Source organism: Neomonachus schauinslandi, chromosome 8 (genome assembly GCF_002201575.2).
Source record: "Neomonachus schauinslandi chromosome 8, ASM220157v2, whole genome shotgun sequence".
NCBI classification, from domain to species: domain Eukaryota; kingdom Metazoa; phylum Chordata; class Mammalia; order Carnivora; family Phocidae; genus Neomonachus; species Neomonachus schauinslandi.
In genome coordinates, this window is record NC_058410.1 from 37,621,231 (window position 1) to 37,649,183 (window position 27,953).

At 40.9% G+C, this 27,953-nt stretch overlaps 1 protein-coding gene across 1 annotated transcript in view; it reads right to left on the reverse strand.

Annotated features, from left to right (window-relative positions):
* NCOA7 (nuclear receptor coactivator 7) overlaps positions 1-27,953 on the reverse strand; it is a 148,297-nt gene that overhangs the window by 101,574 nt on the left and 18,770 nt on the right. Inside the window, exon 2 of the mRNA XM_021693370.2 lies at positions 22,469-22,582. Within this exon, the coding sequence (XP_021549045.2) occupies positions 22,469-22,518 (50 nt within the window). The 5' untranslated portion in view covers positions 22,519-22,582. The remainder of the gene's footprint in view (positions 1-22,468; positions 22,583-27,953) is intronic.

Here is a 27,953-nt window from a genome sequence, read left to right on the forward strand (position 1 = left end):
AGGAACCTCCATACTGTTTTCCAGAGTGGCTGTACCAGCCAAGCAGCAACTTTTCAAAAGCATGCGTTTCTAGCAGAATGGTAACATTCCAGGAAAAACACTGTTTGCAGGAATGCCAGCTGGGATGCAATTCTCAGAGGGCAATTTGGAATAACTATCAAAGTTTATTGATCATTGCAAGGAATTTATATATATTATCATACAGATGACAATACAAGTGTCATAGCAAAAAATATGAAATCATCATAAATATATGTCTACATATAACATTAAGTAAAAAGAAAAGAAGTTAAAGAGCAATCGGAATCTATTTATGAGCATGGGAGAGAAGACATGATTACATATGCACGAATATTTCTAAAAGGATCGATATGATCCTATCACCCAGATGACCTTTAGAGAATGGAAACTGCAGGGGAGAAGGGAAGAAAAGGTCAAGACTTTAAAAATCACTTATGCTTCCCTCTTTTACACTGTTTCAATTTCTTATCGTTCTTACTTACTGTTGCGTTTAATCATGAAAAATGGGTGAGCCCTGCAGTCTGTAAAAACCGTATTCTTTCTCATTTATCCTCTGTTCCTCTGGTCTCTATTTTCTGTTTTAATAAGAACAAGGCTTCGCTGTGCGTTTCCTTTGACCGGTCAGGATTCCAGACTCCTTGGGGACCCCCACACTCATCCCAGGGGCACTGCGGTCACAGAGCCTCGAGCTTCAGGAAATGCCTCACAGAGGGCGCAGCAGGGATGGGGGAGCAGTGAGCAAGGGCTGGGAGGCCTCCGAGGACAGTTTCCGACTCTGATCTCACTTGACCCTTCAGCTGCAATCAACACTACCAACCAGATATATTCTGGCTTCCTTGACGCCATGCCTTGCTCATGTTTGTGTTCGAGGAGGAAAGCTACAGGCGGCTGGGATGCGGCGCCCGGGTGAACACTGGTAAGATCAGATCAGAGAGGTTGGCAGAGGCTGAAATTTGCAGGCTCTGTTCCAAGGTAAAGAGTTTAGATTTTGTTTCAAGGGCTATGAGAAGCCACTGGAAGAGTTAATCTAGAGGATGAGATGATCTGATTTGGGTTTTAAAAGTTCTTCTCTGACTCCTGTGTGAAGACTGGGATTGTCAAAGGCAAGAGTAGAAGCTAGGAGACCAACTGAAGGCTACAGCAGCAATCCAGGAGAGAGAGTGGATGAAGGAGATGAAGTGAACAGACTTAGGTTATGTTCTGGAGGTGAAGTCAACAGGGTTTGCTAATGAACTAGGTGTGGAAAGTGAGGGAAAGAAGATTAAAACCAACTCCCAGGTTTTCAGTTTAAGCTAAGGGGTAGATGTACTAACAGCGATGGGGAAGATTAGGGATGGGACAGGGTTGGGAGTTCTCTCTTCCCGCTCTCTTTTCAGAGGACCCATGGCCCATGGCTTCCATTTTTATTCCTAAACTGATGCCTCTCAAACTTTATACTTCCAGTTCAGAATTACGCTCTGAGCTTCTCCCCTGTGTATCCAATCACCTCTTCCACTTCTCCATGTGCCCTTCCCACAGGCACACCAAATTCAAGGGGACCCAAACCCAGCCTGTCATTTACCTCTCCCAAACCTGGTTTCCCCGAGGTGTCTCTTACCTTACTGGAAAACCACTGTCCACTCAGCTGTTTAATAGAAACCTGGACCCTGGATCCTGCTCCATCTCAATCTCCACGTTCCACCAGGGCTATTCTGCCATTAATTTTTCTTTGTACCACTTATCAATAGTCTAATTGAATCACCACTACTGCAGTTCAACTGTTCAATATCTGGTTTTCCCTCATAGAATATAAGCTCCCTGAGGGAAGGGACAATGTCTGTCTTAGTTACACATCACTGTATACTCAGTGCTTAGCACAGTATCCAGGATATACACCAGAAGCAAAATATGTTTGCTGAATGAATGGGTAAATGATGCCCTCGCTAGCCAGTGACTCCAGTTCAATACCACCTCTCAAGGCTCAGTAACTCAGCTTGACCAAGAAGTTAGCTTAAGTAGTTTTTAAGATATTTTCTTGCCCTAAATTCCATACAAATAAACAACTAAGAGATAAATCTAAATCATAGGAAAACTGACTATTCAGAGAACAAAATTCTTCATTATTTTAAATGAAATTTTCTAGAATTTTCTTATAGGTGCAGAGGACTAACTATACTATGTCCACATGTACTTAATAAGCATTATTTATATTTTTGAGTTACTTTAGTTTTACCTCGCAATGATTTCACACACACAGGTAAGTGTTTCATGAGAGCTTTCCATGGTTAAAGCCAAACATTTGCGTTTACTAAAAACAAAAAAAAAAGCCACCCACATGTTTCTTTTAATACTTCTCTCACTGTGTATCCAATTACAACTGGATACTGAATGAAGATTCATCATTTCTTGATTATCTCCCTACGAAAATATTTTTGCGTGCGGTATGATTTTTAAAAAATAGTGACAACCTCAGTGAAAGATGCCATTTTTTAAAAAGTTCCATTATTCTCAGAGGAAACAATTATGTAGAACCAACAAAAAGGAAGGAAGAGACAGAGGCAAGAAGGCCTTACTTAAGCGAGTGGGGCCAGGCTATAATTGCTCCAGGAGGAAATCAGGAACAGAACTGAGATCTGGAGGGGTTAGGAAAGGTTCTGAGCCTTGCTTTAAAGCCACATCTGCTAAGCAGGTAGACTTTTTTTTTAATCAGGACTGTTTTTTTATTTGGGGTGGTATGTGAGGAATGCTGATGACATGGTCATTGGGAGAGGGGACAAAGGCCCCCAAAGCAGCCTCCTGCCTCCATCCTGACACCAAAGACCAGCCCCACTTATTTCTTCTAAGAGTTTTAGTTGTCTGCCTAATCAAGTAAATGTTCTATGTATCTGTATTTGATCTTCATTATAAGCACATTTGTCTTTCCTGGTTTCTGATTTTTTGCCCCCTTAATTTCGTATTTTCCCTTCAATGCAATTAAACTATGAGAATCACTTAAAATTATGACCCCAAATTAACAAATCACCAGATTTCTAGAGCCAATAGTTTTACTCTACGGTAACACAGAAACCTTATTTTGAAAAACATAAATGTTTCCTTAAACGGCATTTCTAGAAATTGGAAAATAATTTATAAAAGATCCAAGAAAGAAAATTAGTCTGAAGCTCCAGAGAGAAACTGAAACCAGTAAGAGAATTTTGGGGGGCAGGACACATGGCAGGCAGAAGGAAGGCTCAGCAGCGTGCCATGCGGGGATGCAGCAGTGTGGTGGTGTCCCATGGATGGGAGAGCCACCAGTGGCCTCAGAAAACAATAGGGCACCCAAGAGATCACAGCAATCCCTCACCAGTCCTGCCCGAGAATTTCCTGCTCCCAGCAGCACTTCCCCGGGAAGTAAACTTGGTGCTGAGTTTCACTATAAATTGGTTGTGAATTTTGAGCAGGCTACCAGCTAAAGCTGATAAAAAATGATGAACTCTGAGCATCTTTGGTGTGCTAGACCCTCATGGGCCATAAATGAAGGATCTTTACTGACCAGTGAGAAACGGGACTGGTTAAAGCCAATCATCTGTGGCCTTGTGGACTCATGCCTCCTATCCAGGGTGCAAACTTTAATCCTTAGGTAGCATAACCAATGAACTGATGTGTGCTCTCTTGCCTGGGAAGTAAGAAAATTAAGTTGGTAATTATTTCGCTGATCCCTTTAATAATTAAAACAAAAGAGGAAGGTATCTGGTGGCTCCCTGTCAGGGGGAATTAAAGCAACCCAAATTCGCCCTGGTAGAATTAGGTTTAGCACACTAATTCACAAAGTGGCAGAGAACAGCCTAAGAATGATCAAAACCATCATTCAAGAAAGAGTAACTGGTCCAGACACATGGTCAAGGGATTGATCCCCAACAGAAGAAACATGAAATGAATCTCTAGTGACTGAAGTTCTAGGTAGGAATCTTATAGATTTGGGTCGTCAACAATGTTTTTCCCCTTACCTTCCAGTTGAAGGTTAGGACTGTGAGTCAAAAGGAAGATATGGAAGTATACAGCAGAGAGTGAAAAAGAACTGACCCAAGGGATAGGCTTCTCTTAAAGAATCTAAGGACTCCATCTCAGTGTCCCAGTCACATGTAAATCCTATGTAATTTCATGCGTCCGTGCATCCATACACAGTCTTTCGTCCGTGTGAAACTTCCCTCCCTTCATTCTCTCTTCCTGACATCTGAAGACAGCACAATATCACCTCTTTTATGATGATGCCCAGGCTCTTTTGGACAGTCACTTCCTCTGCCCCATACTCTTAGCACTTGGCAGTCCCCTTATCCGGTACTTATCCCATTGTTACTCCTTTTATAAGCATCCTGTTATTACACCAGACCGTACATTCCACGATCTCATGGCCAGGGCTTAAAAGGAAAATGGTTCAAGAAGGATGATTCGTTCTTCAAAACAAATTCTGTCAACTCCATCACAAATGAGCCTGTTGAAGAGGCAAAGCAGAAAGCATCTCAAGAACCAAATGTATCCTGATGAACTCGGGTTTTCAATAGGCATGTACAAAGAATGGCAGAGAGGAACAAAATGAAGCTTAGACAAAAGCAACAAGAAAATGACAGAAACCTAGAAGAACAACAATGGAAATCTGAAGCTCAGAATGAACAGATGGTTGTAATCAATGCAAAGGAAAAAGTCACAAGGAAATTTTCGGGATGCTGAGAGAATGAGGCTGCAAGAAGCAATAGGGCCAGTGTCCATGGCACATTGGGTGGAGTTAACTCCTAAGAGGGAGAAAGGAGATCTAGTTCACTCCAATGTGGCAGCACTATCAAAGAGACCATCCTAAAAAGGATGAAGCATCACAGCTAAGAAAATGAAATCCAGGACGAAGTCTCTAGCCCTGTGAGAAACAACTCCCTTTGTTGTGGAACCATTACCAGTAACCTCTGAAGAGTCCTGAAGAAAGACAGGAATTAGAAAAAAATAAATTCTGGTTTTCAAAAGAAAAAAAAATCAGATTCTAGAAATGACACACTGAGCAGCTTGATCGTGACTCCCTGAAAAATAAACTGACAGATATTAGACCAATCATCTGTGACTACTTGAAGAGAAATTACTGACTGCTAGGAACCACCATGGCTATAAGAAAATGAGGGAAAATGAACTAACACAATTCTCTTTTTTAACAGTACTGCTAGATTTGGCATATCAATCAATGGGCATGTCGCCTGTATATCAAGATTTCACTAAGGTCCTTGAGAATGTCTGACACTACCTTCTTAAAAGTAAGATGGAAACAGATGAGCTAGAGAATTTAGTTAACTGAACTCAGAGCAAGATGATTTATAGCAAGTTGAAAGAGTTAAAGATAATTATTTAATCCACTGATGGTACTAATGTGCCATAATTCGTACAGCTCTCCAATTCAGCATTTTTATCAACTACTTGGATAAGGATACAGAAGGCATGCTGTTCAGGTTGTATATCTGACCCAAGCGAGGAAGGCTGGCAAATATGTTTGATGTAAAAAATCAGGTTTCAAAATTCCGGGAAAATTAGAATAAGGGATAGAAAACAAACAAGATAAAATTAAAAGTCCAATTCCCATAAGGAAAAACACTATTTTCCCCTCAGTGTGAATACAATTCTTACCAACAAACTAATAAAATACCGTATTAATGAAAATAAAAGGATAACAACTAATATTCCTATAAATGCATTAATCAGACCATACCGCGACAGTGAAAAATCTGAAAACTGTCTTAGATGGAGAGATTTAGAAACCTAGGATATTCAGTATGGAAAAGAAAAGGTTCAGGAAGAACATGATGTTGCCTTCAAACACATACAATGATAATATATGAAAGTGGGATTTGATATATTCTGCATGGATCCTCAGTAACTGAGAATAAATAAATTGAAAAAAAAAAAGTAAATTTAAACTAAAACTTTAAACACAACTTTCTATTAACAAGAACTTTTCAAGAAAGAAACAAGTACCTCCCGGGAAGGGGGGGGGGGTCCCTGGAATGCCCCTGTAGGTGGAAAAGTTCAAATCCAGATTGAAAAAGGCCTATTTGTCAGATGCAGCAGAGATTCTGTCCTTGGCATGGTGGCCCCGATGACCTCAGCCCTTCTCCTAAAAGATCTTATGTTTCTGAACTTAGACATGGTGCCCGTATTAAGAAGATGAGTGGAAGAAGAAAAAGGAGATGTCAAGTTAACACGAATTTGATACTTACTAAAGAAAATACTATCTTTTCTTTCTAATTTCTCAGTCACTTCTTCCAGGCTCCCAGGGCATTAATGAATTACTTTATTACCTGGTACCTCTTCATCCCACACCTACTGCTAGAGAGGGACTGAAGTTCCTCACACGATGTGCCTACAAAATGAAGTCACTGTGAGACAGTGCACTAAAAAAAGGTCTTGGAGACACTCATTAGAATTCTGATTGCAGGAAAAGAAATTTAACAGCTGTTATCAGAGCTATGCAGACATAACCATTCCACTGCACAATGTTTACTTGAAAATGCAGGAAGATTTGCTAATGGCTTACTTTCTGTACCCAGAAGAGGCTACTACAGAATAGGAGCTGTGCTCCTCAAACATACTGTACATCAAGTTCCTGCCCATAGCATTAAGATGGGCATTCTTCATTTAAAATGCACATAAACAACTGATACTCACCTATAACAGAAAAGTTATGTTAAAACTCCAGTAGCTTAAAACCCAGTCACTTATAGTTTATTTTTAAGATTCGTATCAGTAAGGAAGAAGTCTTAAACACTTAGGAATTCTTCAGCTACCTTTGGACATATATTACAAAGAGGACACATTAGTAACTGCTAAAAAAAATTTATGACAAAATTTCTATAAAGTTCTAAATGAATATATTACAACTGAAAATTTCTAATATGGAATAGATTGATTCTACTTATTTTTACACTATACTTGGAAGGCAGTATGGAAGTCGTAGTTAATAAAGGTCTAAGAGCTGAACACAGAAGGAAGAAATCCTGACTCATTACTTACTAGCCGTATCACTTGGGGAGTTACTAAACCACTCCAAGCCTGCTCTCTTGCTTGTCAAAATGAGGAAAATACCACCATCTACCTCATGGGTTGTTCTAAGGATTAAATAAGGTCATATTTGTAAGCCTCCTGGCACACAGTGAGCAATCAGCAAAAAAGAGGGTAGACCATCAATATACACAAGTAAAACTTTACAGCATGTTATAGGCCCTGGTTGGACAGGGTACAGGCAATCTGGTGTGGCTCATCTCCTGCTTTATTGCTTTGTTAATGTTCCCATGACTTTACATAAGGGTCAGTCATCAAGTTGGCCTCTCTGGGGGACCCCACACCCCCACCTCTGATGGACCATCCCCACTAACTGACAAACATGCTTTACTTCTCTTCCTCCTCCGTCTTTTTTTTTTAAAATTTTTGAAAGAGAGAGCGGGGGGGGGCCGGGGGGGAGGGCAGGGCAGATTCCCCGCTGAGCAAGGAGCCCAATGCGGGACTCGATCCCAGAACCCTGGCATCATGACCTGAGCTGAAGGCAGGCGTTTAACCAACTCATCTACCCAGGTGCCCTCCTCCGTCTTTATAAACTTACCCTTCCTTGACCTTCACATCTCCCTCCTGCCATGGCCCTAATTTTTGGCTTCCCTTCCCAGCCAAGTTCCCAGAAGAACTGCCTAGAAGTTCTTACTTCATTCCCTTACTTCCCATTTGCATTACACTGACTTCTCCCACTACTGCACTGAAACTGCTTTTATTCAATCATCAATGACATCCAAGTGGCCAAACCTAATGGATAGGATACTTTTCAGTCCTCATCTAATTTACCTCTTACTGCTTCCAAAACCTCTGATCGTTCTCTCTTTCTTGAAATGCTTGCTCTTTTCTCTTGGCTGCTGTGATTCCATCTCTTCTGGATTTCTTCCTACTAGACCAGTAAAGGCTGGAGTTATCAATTCTGTTCCCCATTCCTAAGTTCTGTTCTCTTTTCACATTACATTCTCTCCCTATATGATCCCATCCATTCCCCTGCTGGCTGGGGCCAACAACTCCTCAACTTCTATCTCAGCCTAGACCACTCTGTTTTCACTCCAGGCACATCTACCCAACTGTACATTTCGTGGTTCTACTGGGATGTCTCATAAGCATCTCAAAATTAACATGTCCAAACTTAAATTCTTGAGATTCCCACTCAAAACTATTATTTTCCTAGTTTTCCCATTTCATTTAATGGTACCTCCATTCCTCTAGTTGCTTAATCCAAATTCCCAAATGTGGCTAACAAACACCTACATGACTTGCCGTACCACTTCTCCACCCTTCTTGTGCTATCCTCCCTAAAACACTCTGTTCCAGCACCACAGGCCTTCCTGCAGACCCAGGAATCTGCCACGCCTTTTCCCCCCTTAAGGTCTTGGAATCTCAGTGTTTCCTCTACTTAGAACAGACCCCTCCTTTCCTTTTTCCCCAGCCCTTCTCCTAAACACATAGATCATATGGCAAATCCTGCCCATGCCAAGATCAGCTTAAATATCATTATTTTCTAGAGGTCTTCCTTGAATATCACTCCTATCTAGAGTAGATACTGCCCTTACAATTCTTCCATAACATCCTGTTATTTTCCTTCATAGCAAACCCTGCAATTTCTCATGACATATGCATTTATATTTCCTTATTTAACGTCTTTGTGAAAAATAATCTCTGGAAGAGCAAGACCCACATTTGTTGTGTTCACCATTCTACCCACTGGGCTTAACAGATGCAGGCACATAAGGTCTTTCTGAGATATAAGCAATGCTCAAGTTTCTCCCTGTAACACAAGAATCTATTTCAAATCCAAGGATAAACATTACATGACTCAAAGTCTTAAATCTGAGTAAGTCAAAGAACTTGGGACGTCTTAAGTATCTTAAGTGTCTTAGTATCTTTTTTTTTTTTAAGATTTTATTTATTTGCGAGAGAGAGAATGAGAGACAGAGAGCATGAGAGGGAGGAGGGTCAGAGGGAGAAGCAGACTCCCTGCTGAGCAGGGAGCCTGATGTGGGACTCAATCCCGGGACTCCAGGATCATGACCTGAGCCGAAGGCAGTCGCTTAACCAACTGAGCCACCCAGGCGCCCTTAAGTGTCTTAGTATCTTAAGTAGATACTTAAGATGTCTTAAGTATCCACTTGCATCAGATAATATAAAAACCAATATGGTCATTTATTCAAACTTAGAAAAAGGTTTTCCTGTGCATTAAAAATAAACAGGAAGAAAGTCAAGATTATTTATATTAGGTTCATAACTCAATTTTATAATTTTAAGTTTTCATTGACCTGTTAAAGACAGTACAAATTGCACTTAAATATTAGATGTATGTGTGTTTATAACTAACTTTTATGTTTAAAAAAATCCATATGTTCTTATAAAAGAAAAACTGTTACATGTGTTTGCATTTAAAATCCATTTACTTTTATAAAAGAAAAATAACCTGAAATCCTGATTATATATGGTCAGGGCTGTATTTAAAAAAATTAAATTTATTTCATTATCTAGCAAAAGTAGTCGATTTAGCAAAAGGAAACACCCCCCGCCATACACAAAATGATGGAGCCATTGAAATGGAGATGACTCAGTCCCCAGTGACCTCACCAGCATCTGCTTCAATTACCTTCTGAAAATTAAATAACCAAATTACCATTCAGCTTTCTGCTGTGTTAACAAAATTAATCTGAAATATCAAAATTCATCTCCTTTAAATTATATATTATACAACTTCTAAACCAAAACCTCTCCTAGCTCTAAATTGTGAAAAACATGCACCGCAGTTGTCATAATCAACAGTAACATAGTCTCATAGACACAGGAAAAATGAATAAAATGATTAATGACTTGGCTGAAACCATCCTTGACAGTAATTTGATTTAAATCATGCGACCTATTCAAAATTAGAATCCATCAACTTTGCATCTATTCCGCTTTGTACAACAGATGTGTTCTTGAAAATGTATGTGCAAACTATATTTTAAATACTGTAGAGTGATTCAGAAATATAATTTGGTTTTTTGTTTTTGTTTTTTTTTAGTATAGAAAAGAATATTTAAAGCATGAATAATTGGCCTCTGATTTAATTGCTTCCTAAGTTCACATGATCATATTTTGGTCATCTAGTCTATCAAGTATTCCATAAACACACTAATAAAAACCATTTTAAAATCTGGATGTAATCCATATTTTTGTTCTCTGGTTCTTCCATATCTACTTCATACGCTATGTTCACACCTAAACAATTTAATGTCTCACAGCCATCAAGCTACACTTCTCACTTTAGTGCAGGATAGCCCCACCTCACAGTCATCTTTAATTCTTCTTCAAGTGATTTCAGGTACGCCTGATTTCAGGTTCTAGTAATGTAACTACTGAGAAAAGACCTCCTTTTTTGCTCTCCACCACCCTCTACCTCAGCAGAAGCTAACTCCTGTCTTGCTTTGGGAGGAGACCCAGGGTTTCCCAGATCCAGCTAACTCATTTTCCCTTCTTTTTTTTTTTTTTAAGATTTTATTTATTTATTTGAAGAGAGAGAGACAGCGAGAGAGGGAACACAAGCAGGGGGAGTGGCAGAGGGAGAGGCAGGCTTCCCGCCGAGCGGGGAGCCCGATGCGGGGCTCGATGCGGGGCTCGATGCGGGGCTCGATCCCAGGACCCTGGGATCACGACCTGAGCCGAAGGCAGACGCTTAACGACTGAGCCACCCAGGCGCCCCTCTCATCTTCCCTTCTTATCCCTAGGGTGGTGAAACCCTTGGATTCTTGCTCTATGGTACTGACACAGCAGTCTGCCTTATTTGGTGCTGAATCACACTGCAAACCATGGACTGCGACGTGTCTTACTCAGTCTCCTTAAACTTGGCCCATTATCCTTTTCACTACCAACTTGATTTACATGTGAAAAGAAAAAAGCTAGAAAAAGTAGGCAGGGCTGTTGCACATTCACTGGTATAATACACGACAAAATGAGTACAGAAAAAAATGGGGAATTAACCATTTTGTTTACGCAAACTTTATTTAAAGTGGTAAATGAAGGAAAAGGGAAGTAAAAAAGCATGAACACATGACCCGTGGCTCAAGCACCAAGCATCTTTACAATAAAAGTGCCCAAGCAAGGAGAATTTCAGCTTGTTAGGGCCTCCAACTTTGAATCTAGAGAGGAAATAATAGGGCACTTCTTGCCAGATCCCCAAAAATAGAAAGGTCAGGAGATTGGTGGCATTTTTGTTGGTATGTGGAGACTTTCAAAGTTTCCTTGAAGGACCAGAGATTTCTAGTTTGTTTCAAAGTTTCTAAGAACAATTTTGCATTGAAAATCAGAAAATACCAGTTTAGTACTTTAATACATTTAATGATTTAGATCAGTGAGTCTCACTTATCCTTACCTGGATAACCAATAAAGTTCTATGAAATTCAACATAGTTTAATGAAGAATATGGCATAATGATTGGAGGCATGGGCTAGGAGGTCTGGCACACCTGGGCTGAGTCCTGGATCTGCCACTTTGTAGTTATGTGACTTTGGGCAAATTCCACAACATCTATAATAAAGTTTAGCATCTTTATCTGTAATTAGGATATTAACAGGACCTACTTCATGGAGTACTTAGGAGATTACATGAGTACACAAATGTGCTTGTTACATAGCAAATGTTCAACAAATGCTATCATTCACACTGAATGACCGTTAGATGCAGGGCATAAAGTTAGACCTTGTGAGGAATATAAAAATGAAAAAGAACCAACAATAAATAACAAAAAATAAGGCAGAGAAGACGAGAGTATTATGGGTATATCCAAAGACAGACTGTGTTCAGGGCCCCAAGAGAAGGCATAAGGAGGTCTTATCAATGCCCTTTGGGTCCAGTGGCAGGGGAGGGCACATCTAGTTGTGTGTGTGTGTGTGTGTGTGTGTGTGTGTGTGTGTTTGGAGGGTGGTTAAGAATTAAATGAAATAGAAAAGGTGTCAAGGAGACAGTATCACAATTACAGTTGGGTTTGTCCTCACTGTATACAGAGAGAGGACACTGATAGCAAAGTTCATCATAAAAATAAAGTGTAAGACATGGACAGAAAAATCCAAGAAGGACATAAAGACAGAAAGGTAGGAATGAACCATATTGTGCAGAACCTCAAATTTGAGAGAAGAATCTGGGATGCAGCAGTGACATATCTGAACTCTGTCTCAGGAAGACTAATCTGGGAAGATGCGTGGGAAGATATGCAATTAGCATTTGACTTATGAGGGTAGAAGGGGTGACGACTGACGGAATTTTCAGATACGAGTTTCGAAGAAAAAGAAAGAAAACTTTCTACTAAAATCACCGACAAGTGGAGTCCAGGCATGAGCTAGGAAGTTCCAGAGCTGTAAGCACAAAGCATTTTTCTGGTTCAGAACTCAATTTTCTCACACTGAAGAGTCACTGTACCAGCAATAATGAAAGTTTTCAATCATTATTCAAACCAAGTTTCAGACAAATTCAGAAGTCAGTTCAGTTGAAGTCTTCCTCAACTGTCAGCAACAACATTAAAAAAGGAGGGATACAGGGCGCCTGGGTGGCTCAGTTGGTTGGGCGACTGCCTTCGGCTCAGGTCATGATCCTGGAGTCCCGGGATCGAGTCCCGCATCGGGCTCCCTGCTCGGCGGGGAGTCTGCTTCTCCCTCTGACCCTCCTCCCTCTCATGCTCTCTGTCTCAAATAAATAAATAAAATCTTTAAAAAAAAAAAAAATAAATAAATAAATAAATAAATAAAAAAGGAGGGATACAGCTTAAATCATTTACTTTTCAAGTGCTTCGGACTCATCTGCGTCGAGTCTTGGGTCTTTCACTGAAGGCTGTGACCACAGCATGTTTATGGACAAGTTTCAAGGTATATAAACTCCCTGAAAACTTACACCAAATGTATGCCTATATATTTATTCTTCCTTTTTCTCAATTATTCCTGTATTCCTCATTTAGGCAGCATGCTTTTATATTAAAATCCATTAGTGCTAATTTTTCATTGGTACTTACTCTAAAAACTTTATATATGTATTTTGATTCAATCCTCCAACAATATCTTACAGTAGGTACTATTATTCTCATTTTAGAGAAAACTATACCCAAGGCCCCAGAGCTAGTAGGTAGTTCTAGAGGAGAAAACTACAGGTGGCCCAGAAACAAAAAAGTTCCCCAAGTTTCACGATCAAAATAGTTCCATTTGGTGGTTTTGTTAGGTTACAGCTTCATCAGGTCTCACTCCAAGATCTAGGACAATCCAGATCAGCCTGAGATTTCAAATAGAAGGATACCTGCTTGTCACTGATCTTTCAAATCAGTTTTATAGGGAGCCATTATATTGCAGTGGGGGAAAATATATTTACAGAACAGGTACTTTATGTACAGTTGTCTTCAAACAATTGGTTAACATGTATTAAATCAACAATTTTCAAAGAAATTTGTTGTTCAGTGAGGAAAATAACCTCACTCCCAGTATACTAACCACCAAAGACTCCTCTAGAACAATGAGTTCTTTTGATCATGGCCCACAATAAAAAATAATTTTAAACTGTGATTCAAGTTATACATATTTATATACATTTAAAACAAAATTTTCATGAAATACTATTTATTCTGACTACCTACAATGCTTTCTGATATTTTCTATTCTGTCTAGCTTTAGTCCAGACTAATCTATTCTGTTCCATTCCATTAGAAGAAACGCTGATTCTTATCCACTTAATTGATTTCATGATGCCCCAATGGGTTGTAACCTACAGACTGAAAAGCAGTATACTACACGGGGAGTTAAATCAAGTAACTCTGCCTGTTCCTTAAAAACAAAGCAAAAAGCATGAGTCTGTTAATGTCTAAATGTTTATAAGCCTTTTTAAAAATCTGTAGAAAAAAAGTTAATGATTTCTTAAAAACATCAGCAGCTCCCACTTGACCATGGACATTTTTCCCATTAATGAATGACAGGCAATATGTAAATATTCTCTTAAGAGCTGCTTGATCTGAATTCAATCAAAAAAATACGAAGCATAAGCCTTTAACAACATCACAGCTCATTCAAGAGTTTAATTGGCAATTAGTAATATTTTCAAATAAGGCACAAGCAGCTTTTTATAGGAAATGGTTTTAAAATATTCTCAATCTTTAAGATTAATAAAAATTGCTGAATACTAAAAAATTTAGAGTGATAAAAATTAAGACTCGGGACACCTGGGTGGCTCAGTTGGTTAAGCGTCTGCCTTCGGCTCAGGTCATGATCTCGGGATCCTGGGATCGAGCCCCTCATCAGGCTCCCCACTTGGGGGGGAGCCTGCTTCTCTCTCCCCCCACTGCTCACTCTCTCTCTCTCTCTCTCTCTCAAATAAATAAATAAAATCTTTAAAAAAAAATTAAAACTCACAAACCATTTAGATCCTACACTAGAGAAGCTGTTCTAAATATTGTCAGTCTTTTAGTTGGTAAAAAAAAAAAAAAATTTGGGACGCCTGGGTGGCTCAGTCGGTTAAGCGTCTGCCTTCGGCTCAGGTCATGATCCCGGGGTCCTGGGATCGAGTCCCGCATCGGGCTCCCTGCTTCGCGGGGAGCCTGCTTCTCCCTCTGCCTCTGTCTCTCTCTCTGTCTCTCATGAATAAATAAATAAAATCTTTAAAAAAAAAAAAAAAATTTAACACTTGCCACGTGCCAACCACTATTAATTTAACGAGGCACATGGAAGGAGCACTGACCTATTGCAGGGTCCCACCCCTCCAGATGGCCCACTTGGGGGGAGATGGAGTGCAAACACATGAACAAGAGCTCTGAAGATTGTCCACGGAAGTGCTCCTGGGCCACGCTAGGTGATCACTGCAGGAACTCATGGCGATCACAGTCTTCTAGGACGGTTCTTAGAAATTGAAATCAAATATGCTTTCCAGTAAAACCAACTAGAACATTCTACTTTCAAACCCATGTACAATTTTTCCTACTTCCCACATCACGATGCCAATAACATGTTCTATTCCCCCTCTCAATGTAAAAATTAATGCTTAATGCAATTTAAACCGAGATAATATGAAATAAAGAAAAAGAATCAGAGATACAGACAAAGTAGACTGGGATTCAGGGCTCAGCTCATCCATTTAAAGGGTAAGTCATGTGAGGCAAGTTACTGAACCTCCTGAACTACAGATGTGTCATCTGCGTTTCTATCTACTCACACGATCATTGTGAGGGTACAGGGAGAGAAGGCATGTGAAGGCACTTTGTAAAGGGCCAACAAATGCTGTTATTATTAACTTTTATTAGCACCACTAGACACAGCGAAACTGAGAAAATAAAATATTAACCAAATATTAAGACAGTAGAGCATTATAACACTTACCAAGCGCTTAAAACAGTTCTATTTGCTTTTCATGTATCAGCTCAGTGAAAACCTACATTATGACTGAATATCTTGAATCCCACCGCTGGTAATAATCAAGTTTCTCCTCAAATCTTGGACACGCTAACGTTCTCTAATGGTCCTTGGCCAGCAGGAAAAAACAATCTACAGACTGTTAATTAAAGGAAGGGCGAGAGTTCACATCGCACCGCACCACCCATGTGGCATATTCATTCTCAGCACTGGCATACCACAAAGCGGTAGCTCTTTCCTAGGGTTCAGAGGCAGCCTCTGTGGGGCTGGAGAGGGGGAGCCCTCCCTGTAGCCTCAGCAACTCTGCAGACCAACCAGCCAGACCCATCCAGTTGATACCTGCCACTGGATCTTAGGCTCTGTACATGACCAAAAGGGCATTCTGGGGTTTTCTGACCAAATGTGTTTCTGCATTCATTTCTATTATAGGCAACTACTCTTTTCAGATAAGAGGCAGTGCTAGCGAGTAACGTGAATCTCTGTAACGTAAAACCCCGACTTACGTAGGTCAGTTACCCAGACTACACGTTTCCTCCTGCCTTAGTTGGTCAATATGCTGACATTAAACTTGACAAGAGGTAGTATGGGATGTCCTCACAAGCTATAAACAAGTTTGTTTTTTAAAGGGTCACTTAGAACTTAGGATGTACCTCTGCACATGAATTCACAATGATGTGAACTAACCGTGTTCTACAGGCCCCCTCCTGCCACCAAGTTGCCCCACTGCCACATGCAGCATTGCAGAGTATAAGCTGTGGTTGCAGAAGGCCAGGGCTGGGCGCAAATCCTGCCTCACCCGCCTGCTGTATCATCTCACTCAAGTTTATCCAACCCCTCTGAGTCTAAATTTCCATAACAATCCAATCGTATTTGGGCATGAAAATTTTCATAGATCAGATGCTTGGTATGAAGGTACTGTGGGCCAGTTCTCCCAACCTTTTTCACAGGAAAGCATCCACAGAAGAGGGTAATACACTCTACCTGGGATAAAATGCTACTCATGGCTAAAGGTGACCAGCCTACATGGTCCTACCCGGCCACTCTAAGGGCTGAGGAGTCGGTGTCTCTGGCATGCACACCCAAGACATGAGAGTGTGTCAAACCCGAGTGGTGAGGCTCTGATTACCAGTTCATATACATAAAATGGGCTGGTATGGGGCCAGCAGGTCATTGACAATTTCATCCCATGGGCCTGGGCTCCTACTATGAAATAAAAGGGTGCCTTAGAATTCTCAAAGCCAGGGCGCCTGGGTGGCTCAGTCGTTAAGCATCTGCCTTCTGCTGGGCTCATGGTCCCGGGGTCATGGTCCCAGGGTCCTGGGATCGAGCCCTGCATCGGGCTCCCTGCTCCGCGGGAAGCCTGCTTCTCCCTCTCCCACTCCCCCCGCTTCTGTTCCCTCTCTCGCTGTCTCTCTCTCTGTCGAATAAATAAATAAAATCTTAAACAAAGAATTCTCAAAGCCCTTTGGACTACATAGTTCCACTTTATGCTATTCCAGAACCAGCTGTACTCGTAACAATGTACCTTTGGGAAACTGCTGACTGCACTTTGGACTGTTGTGATTACTCGTGCCTCCCTGATCTGAACCACAGGAGCAGCTCATGGGATGGGAGGAGGGTATCAAGATGAAGATTTTTAGGTGAAGACGAAGGTACAGATAAGCATAGAAGCCAAGGTTAGAGGTGACTGAGCACTCACTGTGCCAAGCAATATGTTACCTCCATCTTCACAGCATCTTGGTTTGGTTTTGCTTGAATAAGACAGCCACACAACTGACTCTGTATATTTAATAAAAAGACTATCCGGTGGGTTCAAATATCAGCCTCCAGATCCTCCTCCCTGAAGAAGGGGCTAAACCTCAATCAGTGTGGATAAGGGACCAGACCTGGTTCAACTCTGGTCCTCCTTGCTGTGTCCCATTTGGACTTCATCACCTTGGCTCAGGCTGGGAAGCTTCCTTCTTCAAAGCCATTTTGTTAGTAGGTTATTATTAGCCACACTTAACAGCAACAAGAAATGCAGGGTGAAATTTAGAAAATTTGGCCAAGGTCATACACTGGAGTGGTTTTCAAACACCAGGTGCTCTGCTGACGGTTCAGAGGTTCAAGGATGAAGAACTGCCAGGGTGGAGGCTGGGGATGCAAGTGGGGGGGTGTCAGAGGAGTGGGGATCGGAGCTGAGATGTGCTCTACATTCTGCAACCTTCAGCGTCTGGGGTGGGAGGGTGAGGCAGAAAGAAGAGCGTCAACCCCCTCCACGCTGCACACAACTGGCTCAGAGGGGCTGGGGAAGAAGACAGCAGGTGGCGGCAGCAGCCCTGCTTTTCTGGAAAACCAGGAAGCAGTGGGAAGAGGCACCTATACGAACCAAAGAGAGTCTGCTGAGGAGTCTCTACCACTCAGTGCCTATTTACAGGCCCTGTCAGACCTTATCTGAGGGGAAAAGTCAATCTCCTACAAAACACAGCTTTAGGTTCACTGAAAATATATTTTTGATATCCTAAATTGACCCTCAATCCTGCATGCTGTTTTTAAAAAATGTTCAAACATATAAAGAGCATAAAGAGACCTGCACAAAAATCGCTAAATGGGTTCTAAATTCTGCAAAAGCCACATAACATCAAATAAAGTGTGGAAGAAGATGACGAAGGACAGCACATGGAGTACAACCTGCTTTCATAACTCCGTTTTTCACTTAGTTGCAAGACCTGTCAAGTGTCGAGGAATTAATCCACATATATAATATACTAATTTTGTATACACAAATTCTTTGCAATAGCATGGGGAAAGGTCTCATGAATCATTCGATCTGGAATAGACAACTGGTATAAAACGACACCGAAGATCCTGAAAACCAGGTGGGCCAGGCCAGGAGATCCTGAAAACTCCTTAGCACGTATCCAGAATAAATCTATCTAGTAGTAATGCTAATTCACCCTTCCATTTAGAGTTACATCAGCATATTTCAAGATAAATGATAAGAAAGGAAGTACTGGGTGATCCTCAAATTGCTAATTTCAATCCAAAATTATTAAAATGGCATCTTTTAAACTTAACTTTGCTTTGGTGTTAAATTCAGAGAGAGGGAGAGGGACGTCCACTAGGAGGTAGATAAAAGATTATTTACCAAACACACACAAGCATACAGTGTTTATGAAAACACATGGTAAAAAAAGTACACCAAGAAAACAGAGGCTATTTAATGACACGGAAGGAAAAAGGGATGAAGACGGGGGAACAGAGTTTAAAAGCAATTTTTCGGGTTTCAGATACGTATCATGGTAACAGGTAGAAATAAGGACAAATCTTTTGATCTCCTCTGCATACCAGTAGAGATTTATGTAAGGTAGTGTGATTGCATCAGTTCAGCCTTACCCTTGGCCTGACTTTACGTTCTGCGGTGGAAATCTTGCTTGGACCGCCCTTATGCACACTGCTCCAGAGAAATCAGCCCTGTGTTGTCAGAAACTGACTTTCAAGTAGGTCCTCTTGGTAATTCCATGTTATGGTAATTCCACAGTTTAGTCAGAAAGCATTTGAAAAGAGTATTAACTTTGGTTGCCTCTTTTCTGATAATGGAGGGTTTTCTGGTTTCCCTTTAGCTTTTAATAGCTTGACCATTTTGGGCCACCAGTGCACTGTAACAACTAAACTACAGATTTGTCTGCTCTCTCTCTCTCTCTCCCCCATTTCCTAGTAACTAATCATGTTAGCGTGATGTTAGAACAGCATCACTGATTTTTGTTCTTGGCCTGTTATCCTTATGCTTGTAAGGTCATACTTAATTTCTGGATATGTTTTCCTTTTCATTGTTAGAACAGTTGTCACAAGAGGTCAAGGCAAGCATGACAATTAAATTTTACATTTCTGACGCTGAAAAAAAAAAAAACGGTGCTGTTCTTCCAGAACAGTGTCCTCTTGCATTCTCAATTGAGGGGGCCCCCCTTATTCTACATCTTAGGAAATAGAGGTGGTTAACTTTGCACAGATTGTGAACCACCCATCACCCTTACTGTTGGAATCAGTGTGCAGTCAAGCTGAGAAGGCACTGTAGCTTTCCAAGTCACTATCTAGGGCATCCATAAGCAGAAAGAAAAGAAAACACATTGACCGAAACTCGTATCTCATATAAAAATTAATTCAATGGATGACCGACAAGTATAAAACATAATATTATAAAACCTGTAGAAAAAAAAGACAAAAGCAAATCTCTAGGACTTAAGGCTGGGTAAAGCATTAGACTTGATGCCAAAAGCATAATCCATAAAAGGAAACACTAATAAACTGAATCGCATCAAAAGTAAAAACTTACGCTCTGCAACAGATGCTGCTAAGAAGAGGAAAACAAAAGCTACAGACTGGGAGAAAAGAGCTACAAAGCCTCCATCAAAGGAAGAGTATCTAGAGTGCATAAAGAACTCTCAAAACTCAACAATAAGAAAACAGGCAAAAGACTTATGAAAAGGCACAGTTCTGCAGATGGATAGACAGCTAATAAACACACGAAAAGATGTTCGGCTTCTCTGGTCATTAAAGAAATGCAAATTAAACCAGGAGTTATCACTACACATTTATCCAGAATGGCTAAAATAAGAAAGAGTGATAATACCAAATGCTGATGAGGATGTGGAGGAACTGGGTCATTTATGCAATGCTGATAGGAAGGCATGTAAAGTGGTAAAGCCACTCTGGAAAAGGGGATGGCAGTTTCTTACAAAATTAAACATGCACTTAACATCTGACCCAGCAATTCCACTCTTGGGCATTTATCCCAGAAAAATTAAAACTTATACTTACACAAAAACTTATACACAAATGATCCTAGTGTCTTGATTTGTGATAGCTCCAAATTGGATATAACCCAAATGTCCTTCAATGGGCGAATATTTAGAAAATTGTGACACAGGCATACCATGGAACACTACTCAGCACCAAATCGGAACTATTGATATATGAAACATCTTGAACAGATCTCAAGTGCTATGATCTGAATATCTGTGTACCCCCAAAATTCATATGTTCAAACATAATGCCAAATGTGATGGTGTTGGAAGGTGGAGCCTTTGGGGAGTGATTAAGTCATGAGGGTGGTGTCTTCATGAATGGGATTAGAGCCCTTAGAAAAGAGGTATGAGAAAGCTCCTTGCCCCTTCTGCCATGTAAGGTTAGAGCAAGAAGAGGGCCTTAGATGAACCAGGAAGCGGCCTCTCGCCAGACACAGAACGTGGCACCACGGTCTTGGACTTGCAACCTCCAGAACTCTGAGAAATACAGTTCTGTTGTTTATAAGCCACGTAGTCTATGGTGTTTTGTTACAGCAATCTGAGTGGGCTAAAACATCAGGGAACAGCACTAAATGAAAAAAAAAAATCTAATCTCAGAGGGTTACAGGTTATATGATTCCATTTATATAATATTTCTGAAATGACACATTACAGAGATGGAGAACAGATTCGTGGTTGTCAGGGGTGCCAAGTAGAGGGAAGGAAGTGAATGCAGCTACAAAAGGGTAGCACATGAAACCTATTGGATCTGTATCTGGATCATGATACAGCCACACAACTTTATACATGTGATGCAATTACATGGAACTAGATACACACAAATACACAAATGAATGCTTGTAAACCTGGTGAAATCTGAATCAGGTTGGTGGATTGCATCAATGTCAATTTCTTAGTTGCCATATTATAGGACAGTTGCATAAGGTACTCCCACTGTGGGAAACTGGATGAAGGGTGCAGGGTGGCTCTCTGTAATATATCCTACAACTGTATGTGAATCTATAACTATCTTAAAATAAAGCATTTTTAAAGATTACTATCTAGTTCTTACTTATTCTAGGTGCCCTCTTTCTAATGTTCCACCCATTAGATGCCTGATTTCTTCTTTCCCTGATCTTGCTACTCTGTAGTCTTAATAATGGAAAACATTGCACTACAATTAGTCGTTTAACTCTTGCTTTCCAAAAACTCTTACTTACAGTTTACTATTACTAACTGGGGCATGCCAATATTCGAATACTGACTCTTAAGCTGCATGAAATGGACGAAATGCTTCCTGAGTCTTAGTTACCTCACTGGTAAAATAGGGGGAAATGTAGGTTTATTGTGAAGATAAATAAAATAATAAAGAACTTTATACATAGTAGTTCCTTAAAAGTTCATTTCCTTCCTTTTCCTATTAACAGTCTAAAACCTGGCTTAATTTCTGGATAAAAAATATCAACAAAAAACTTTGGTTTTCAGTTTCCAAGGCTTACATTTGGAAAACAAGAAATGCATCTTTAACAAGCACAGACTGGGGATGTGGTGAGGCTGAATTCAGTTCTTCAGAAATATTTCAATTTAGGAGACCATAATGATAATTTTAAGCCTATGTGTTCTCACTTCGAGTTTGAAAACATTCTATCAAAATGGTGTTTTAGCATATCATGCACTTTATTATGATGAGTACCTGCCCAATATATGGTTAAATCTTTAAAGAGTAACTGATCATCTATTAGATTACATCTATTCACAAACCAACAACTGTATATATGTTGGATGAGTTCAGCTTTAGTAATGACACGAACTCCAATGGTAGAATTTCATCCATTCCATCTACTTACAAAAATACTTTTCAGTAACAGACTCCCAACAAGGTAATAAGCTTAAAATATGTCATAGATTTTTAGTTACAGCGAAACCAAGTAAGCTACGAGAGCAGCAGGAACTAAGCATTTGGGATCTAAGATTCAATATAGGTTGCTAAATGTGGGATCCCAAGCAACATGCAGCTCAGTGCATAATGATGGTGCAAGATCCCCTGGGCAGCACCAGCCTGAGAGAACTGTCAAAGATGGAAAGAAAAGAATCGATTGTTCTTCCTCTACTGCGAGTAAGAAAAAGGATGAAAACAAAGTGCATTTAACTTCTCCTGGACACCTGCTTTCTTTATGAACACTCGCCAAACACAGAATGCCAACTAATACTTGAGGACAAAGTCTCCCCGCAAACATTTAAATACTGATAATAATTTTGCAAAGCAATGCTTACCGAGCAAAATAACTTTGTTTCCGTTCCTTCTTCTCTTCCTTGGTATCCATAATACACAATCAAAATGCAAAGTATTTGGAAAAGTCCTTCTTTTTAAATCAGTGAATCATAACCCTATAATAAAAAAACAACAAAGTGACTAAATTAAGAAGTTTATAACAGCCAAGATGAAGAATAAAACAGAGTGGAGCTACATGGCCTGCCATGAACGGAAGATAAACTTGAACCAGTAAATGCAGTCACATGAGTAATACATGAAATGCAAATGTCCATGGGGGGGGCGGGATTTATAACCTACCATCAGGATGGAAGTGTTAAACTAAAATAAAAGGTGGCTGGAAAATTAGACTGAAGTATTTTCCTTACAATTAACAATTATTTCGAAATGTGCTAAAATGAAAACCACTGATTTTTTTTTTTGAAGATTTTAGGCTGCCTATGCAGCCTAAATTTACGAACTCACTTTTATAGGTAATTGATCATGAATAGGTCTCATACATAATTATGAAAAATGGATCACTTACGTGTTTTACGAGAATGTTCTTTCTTTAAAAAGAACATCAGTGTTCTATTTTATTTTCGGAAACATGCCAGTGACTACATCCCACTTGAGCAAATGTGGAAATGAAAGTACAAAGCCTCAGGAAGCTATTCTTCAAAATGGCTTTATAGGCTTGCTCTGCCCTCCCCACCCCGCTACCCTCACCTATGCTTCCCAGGAGCGTTTGCTTAAACCTGTAATAAAAGGTTGTCTCCAGATCAATCTTCCTTAAATACCACTTTCATCATGCCACTCCCCTGCTCAAAAAGTTCCAGTGTCTACTTTGTGCCTGATTCACTCACCTAAATTTTCTGCAAAGCAGTAACCTTCCCTAAAATCTATCCGCTCATCCTGAGGGGTATCAAAGTAAAAGCAGAGAATGTTCATCAATCAAAATTATTTGCTAATTCAATTCAATGAACAATTTTTTAAAAAGATTTTAAAGTAACCTCTACACCCAGTGCGGGGCTTGAATCCACAACCCCAAGGTCAACAGCCACCTGCTCTACTGAGTAAGCTAGCCACGTGCCCCTTCAACGAACAATTTAATTCACAGTACACATTCCATGGAAGGTACTACGATAAGTATCAGAGACCAAAGATGAAGAAGCCATGGTATTTGCCCTAACAGAGTTTACTGTCTTACAAGGGAGATGCTTAGGATTTGAGATCAGTGGGATACCTGACTGCTGTGGAGGAGCAAAGGTGCCATGAGAGTCCAGAGGAAGAACACTCGGCCTCGTGCACGGCCCACCCCATGTACTCCCCATGCACACGAAGATTAGAAGGATGAGTATGGATTTCCTACTAAAAGGGTACAGGGAAGCAGGTCTAGCATGCACAACACAAGAAGACACGATACTTCTCGGCTGCTCCAGGATTAACTGTGAAGCAGGGCAATGGAGGAAGACATGGGCAGGATCAGGGTCATGGCAGGCCTTTTATGTCACATGAAAGAGCCTGATCTTAATCCCAGCTATGCATTATGTGCCACCTGCCCCTTCGCGGCTCCTGTGTCAGACCTCACCAAGCAACAGGGCCGCACTCGCTTACAGACATTACCAAACTGATCAACAGGAGATGAAACCAATTTTCTCATCCCTGATGTACATGAAAGGAAGTCACCAAAGCGTTTTACACGAGGGACTGTGATACACCCACACTGGAAGGATGGACTTGAGAGGGTTGAGTCAGCGCGAAATAGATCTGTTAGGAAGAAATTACAGCAAAACTAGTTGAGAGAGGAGGGCCCACATTTAGGCAGCAGTATCCAACATAGAAAGAGGAGGGATGCACTCAAGAAATATTTAGGAGGCAAATGAGTCAAGGTCTGGTGACTCATTCAGTGTGGACAACATCAGAGAGGCAAGATGAAGAATGCCCTCCAAGCTTCTGCTGCAGGGGCTGGGCAGACAGTGACACCACAGATAGAACACAGTCGACATGGGGGCACCTGGGTGGCTCAGATGGTTAAGCATCTGCCTTCAGCTCAGGTCATGATCCCAGGGTCCTGGGATCGAGCCCCACGTCTGGCTCCTGGCTCGGCGGGGAGCCTGCTTCTCCCTCACCCTCTGCCTCTCCCCCTACTCATGCTCTCGCTCTCTCTATCTCTCTGTCTCAAATGAATAAATAAAATCTTAAAAAAAAAAAAAAAAAAGAACACAGTCGACATGAAGGGGGCAAGCCGGGTGTGGGTCAGGGCGCAGACACAGATAAAAGAACAGGTTTTGGACACATTGCCTTCGAGGTGCCTGTGGGATAGTCAGCTGGAGACATTCACCAGATGTTTGATTTTGCTTACAGCACATGAGTGTGGTGAGGGCTGGGGCAAAAGATATAGAAGTTATCAGCATATGGTTGTGGTTAAGTCAAAAAAAAAAAAAAAAGAAAAGAAAAGAAAAAAAGAAAAGCAAGCAAGCACGAATACGATGATAACACCCTGCAAACATGACAGCCATGCACAAAGCCCTCCATGGAAACAACAGGGACACAGTCTGAACTCTGACTGCTTTACCTCCATGTCCTTGACGTGCCCTCTGCTCTCGAGGACTTTATCACCCGGTAGGGAAAATAAGATGTGTGCAAAACACTAAAACTCAAGGTAGTAACTTGGGAGTTGTCCAAAGAAAGGTAGTAAGAATACAGAAGACACAAAGTTCACTTTTGATCGAGGTGATAAAGTAAGTCTTTCAGGGCAGTGAGGATTTCAGTAGGTAAAAAGAAGAGGGAGAGCATTCCAGAAAGAGGGACCAGCTGGGCGTAGGTATGGACAGAAAAAGAACAAGGCACGTTCAGGCAAGAAGGACAGAATGGCTACCAGGTAAGAAAAGGGAACCAATCATAATGCCTGCCTACCAGAAGTTATTTACTTCAACGCATTATCCACACGTTATCTCTTTTAATCTTTACAACCACACTGTAAGTTCAGTACCCTTATTTTCACTAAATGGAGGCTGGGAGATACTAATTTCCCTAGTTCCACAGCACTAGCTGTGGTGGAGCAAGGATTTAAATCCAGTTTGGTGCACGCTTCAATGCCTTTCAATAACCTTTGGAGCCAGAAATATTTGGAAATGAGAAAAAGCAGTCTAGAATCAACAGTGCCCAATGCCTCAGTGCGGAATCTGCAGATCGGAGCAAATGTAGCTGGGTGTGGGGGGAGGGGGTCCCTGAGCCCTCCAGCAGGACTGCACCAGCAGAGGGGTAGGAGTAGAAGCCACGCCTCAAGGAATGAGCATTCATTCAAGAAGCACGGTGATGAAAGAAAGAAAAAAAAGAAAAGACAGTGGTGGTCCAACTCTCCCGAGAGCTCAGTCTCACACTGTGGCCTGAGCCCAGTGGGTGTCCCTTCACCACCCCCCTCCCTTCCCTTCACCCCCCCCCCCCGGGGGCCCTTCCCCCCCCCCCCCCCCACTGACCCCACACCTTAATCCTTACTCTTTCTCCAAGCTTCAAGTGACTTGGCTACACTCCTCCATCTGACCAGATCTAGCTCAAGGCCCAGTTCTGCTCTACAGCCTTCCCTGACCACTTGTGTGCTCTCCTTTCTCTTCCTTAGGAGCTTATTTCACAGGTCACTGAATACGTACTGTGACGCTCTGAGTCATCCACTGTGTGACACCGCCACTTCACTTAGCCTCCTCAGCCACAAACAAACCAAAAGCACCTTCAGGTCAAAAACCACCATGTTTCACAATTTCCTTTTACTTCCCTAAATACCTAACCCAGAACTAGGTAGTAAATCCACATAAAAGCCAAGCAAGGAATTATCCAGGCTTGGGGTAAGGTCAATTAATATGGCAGACTGATATACATCCATGAATTCTCCCCTCCCTCTCAATTAAGAATAACTTGGAGGCAAAAAAATAATAATAGTAACTTGGGGGCGAGGGATATAGATGCAAAGCAGTTTCTCTCTCTCTCAGACGCCAGAAAGGATGAGAATCCCTGATCTGGGCCAGGTGGTTTATTTTAAAGTTCCTCTCCTGCATTCCACCATATGTGATGATCCCTGTTTATTAGATTTCTCCTCATGAATAAAAATGAAGTCATAACAATCTAATTGGAAAATTTTTATATTGCAAGCTGAGCCAGAAACTAATATTTGGTTCTAGTGGAAAAATATTGACAAAAATAAGCACAAGAGAAAAAGATTAAATGATCCAAGAACTGACATCTGGTGCCACTGTGTCTGTTTAGAACTTGCGAAGCTTTTTTTTTTTTTTTTAATATTCTATTTGATAAAGAAAAAATATACTAATCTTTGATTTCTTTTAAATTTCTGGGAATTTTTGTATTCTTTAAACAAGACATATGCAGTCCTTTCAGGTCTAGACGCACCAAGAGATTAACCAGGAAGAGAGCAGCAAAGGATGCTATAAAAATGATTTGCACAGGGCGCCTGGGTGGCTCAGTCATTAAGCGTCTGCCTTCGGCTCAGGTCATGATCCCAGGGTCCTGAAATCGAGTCCCACATCGGGTTCCCTCCTCGGCGGGAAGCCTGCTTCTCCCTCTCCCACTCCTGCTGCTTGTGTTCCTGCTCTCGCTATCTCTGTCTCTGTCAAATAAGTAAATAAAATCTTTAAAAAAAAAAAATGATTTGCACAGAGGACCGCACAGCAGCCTTCATGCTTCACTGAAGGACCAGAGCTCCTTAAATCAATCTCTAATGGGAACTACATTTTCCATTATAAGTGGTTATAATGGGCTTCTTAAAAGCCCTTCTTTCATTTAATGCTGACTTTTCTTCACGTCAATAAACTCTAGACTCATCCAAACACTGAATTATAAGAGTCTCCTGCACTTACGGCACATTACAGACCAAAAAGAATTTCATGAGGGAAGCACAAGATGAATCTTCTATCTACATATTTCTTTTTGTAATCTTAAATCAGGATGGTCAATTTAAACCTAAATTCAGTTCATTATGCAAATAAAAAAGGCACCTACAGAATCCTTACCTTGTAAGCGCTGTGTTGAAGACAAAATATTTGCTCTTATTACCTGTAAAGTGCTCCCTGTTTGAGACCATGGTGCTACTCAGAAAGAATTCAAGCACAGAGCGACAAGAGACTTCAGAAGTACATCAAACCAGCATGGACCCACAGAGCCCTGGGTGGCTTTCTGGCTTCTCATCTAACACCGTGCAGCTCCTTGCACATTCAGGTATAACCAGTCTGGACTAGAAAAACACCAGTGTACCTATGATGTCCATCAACTGTTTTCCCCACAACATGTTTCCTATTATACAAATGAAATAATGACAAAAACATGCTTTGAGGCTTGGTCACACTAAGTTTGGGCCCTTGGGGGACAGACCAAACTGTACCTTCCTATGCAGATATTTCCTTCTCAAAAATACTTATACTTCTATAGAAACAGAAGAGGTGTTCCGTGTTTCTCAAAGCCACAGTCATCTAAACAAAGGAAGGATATTCAAATTTC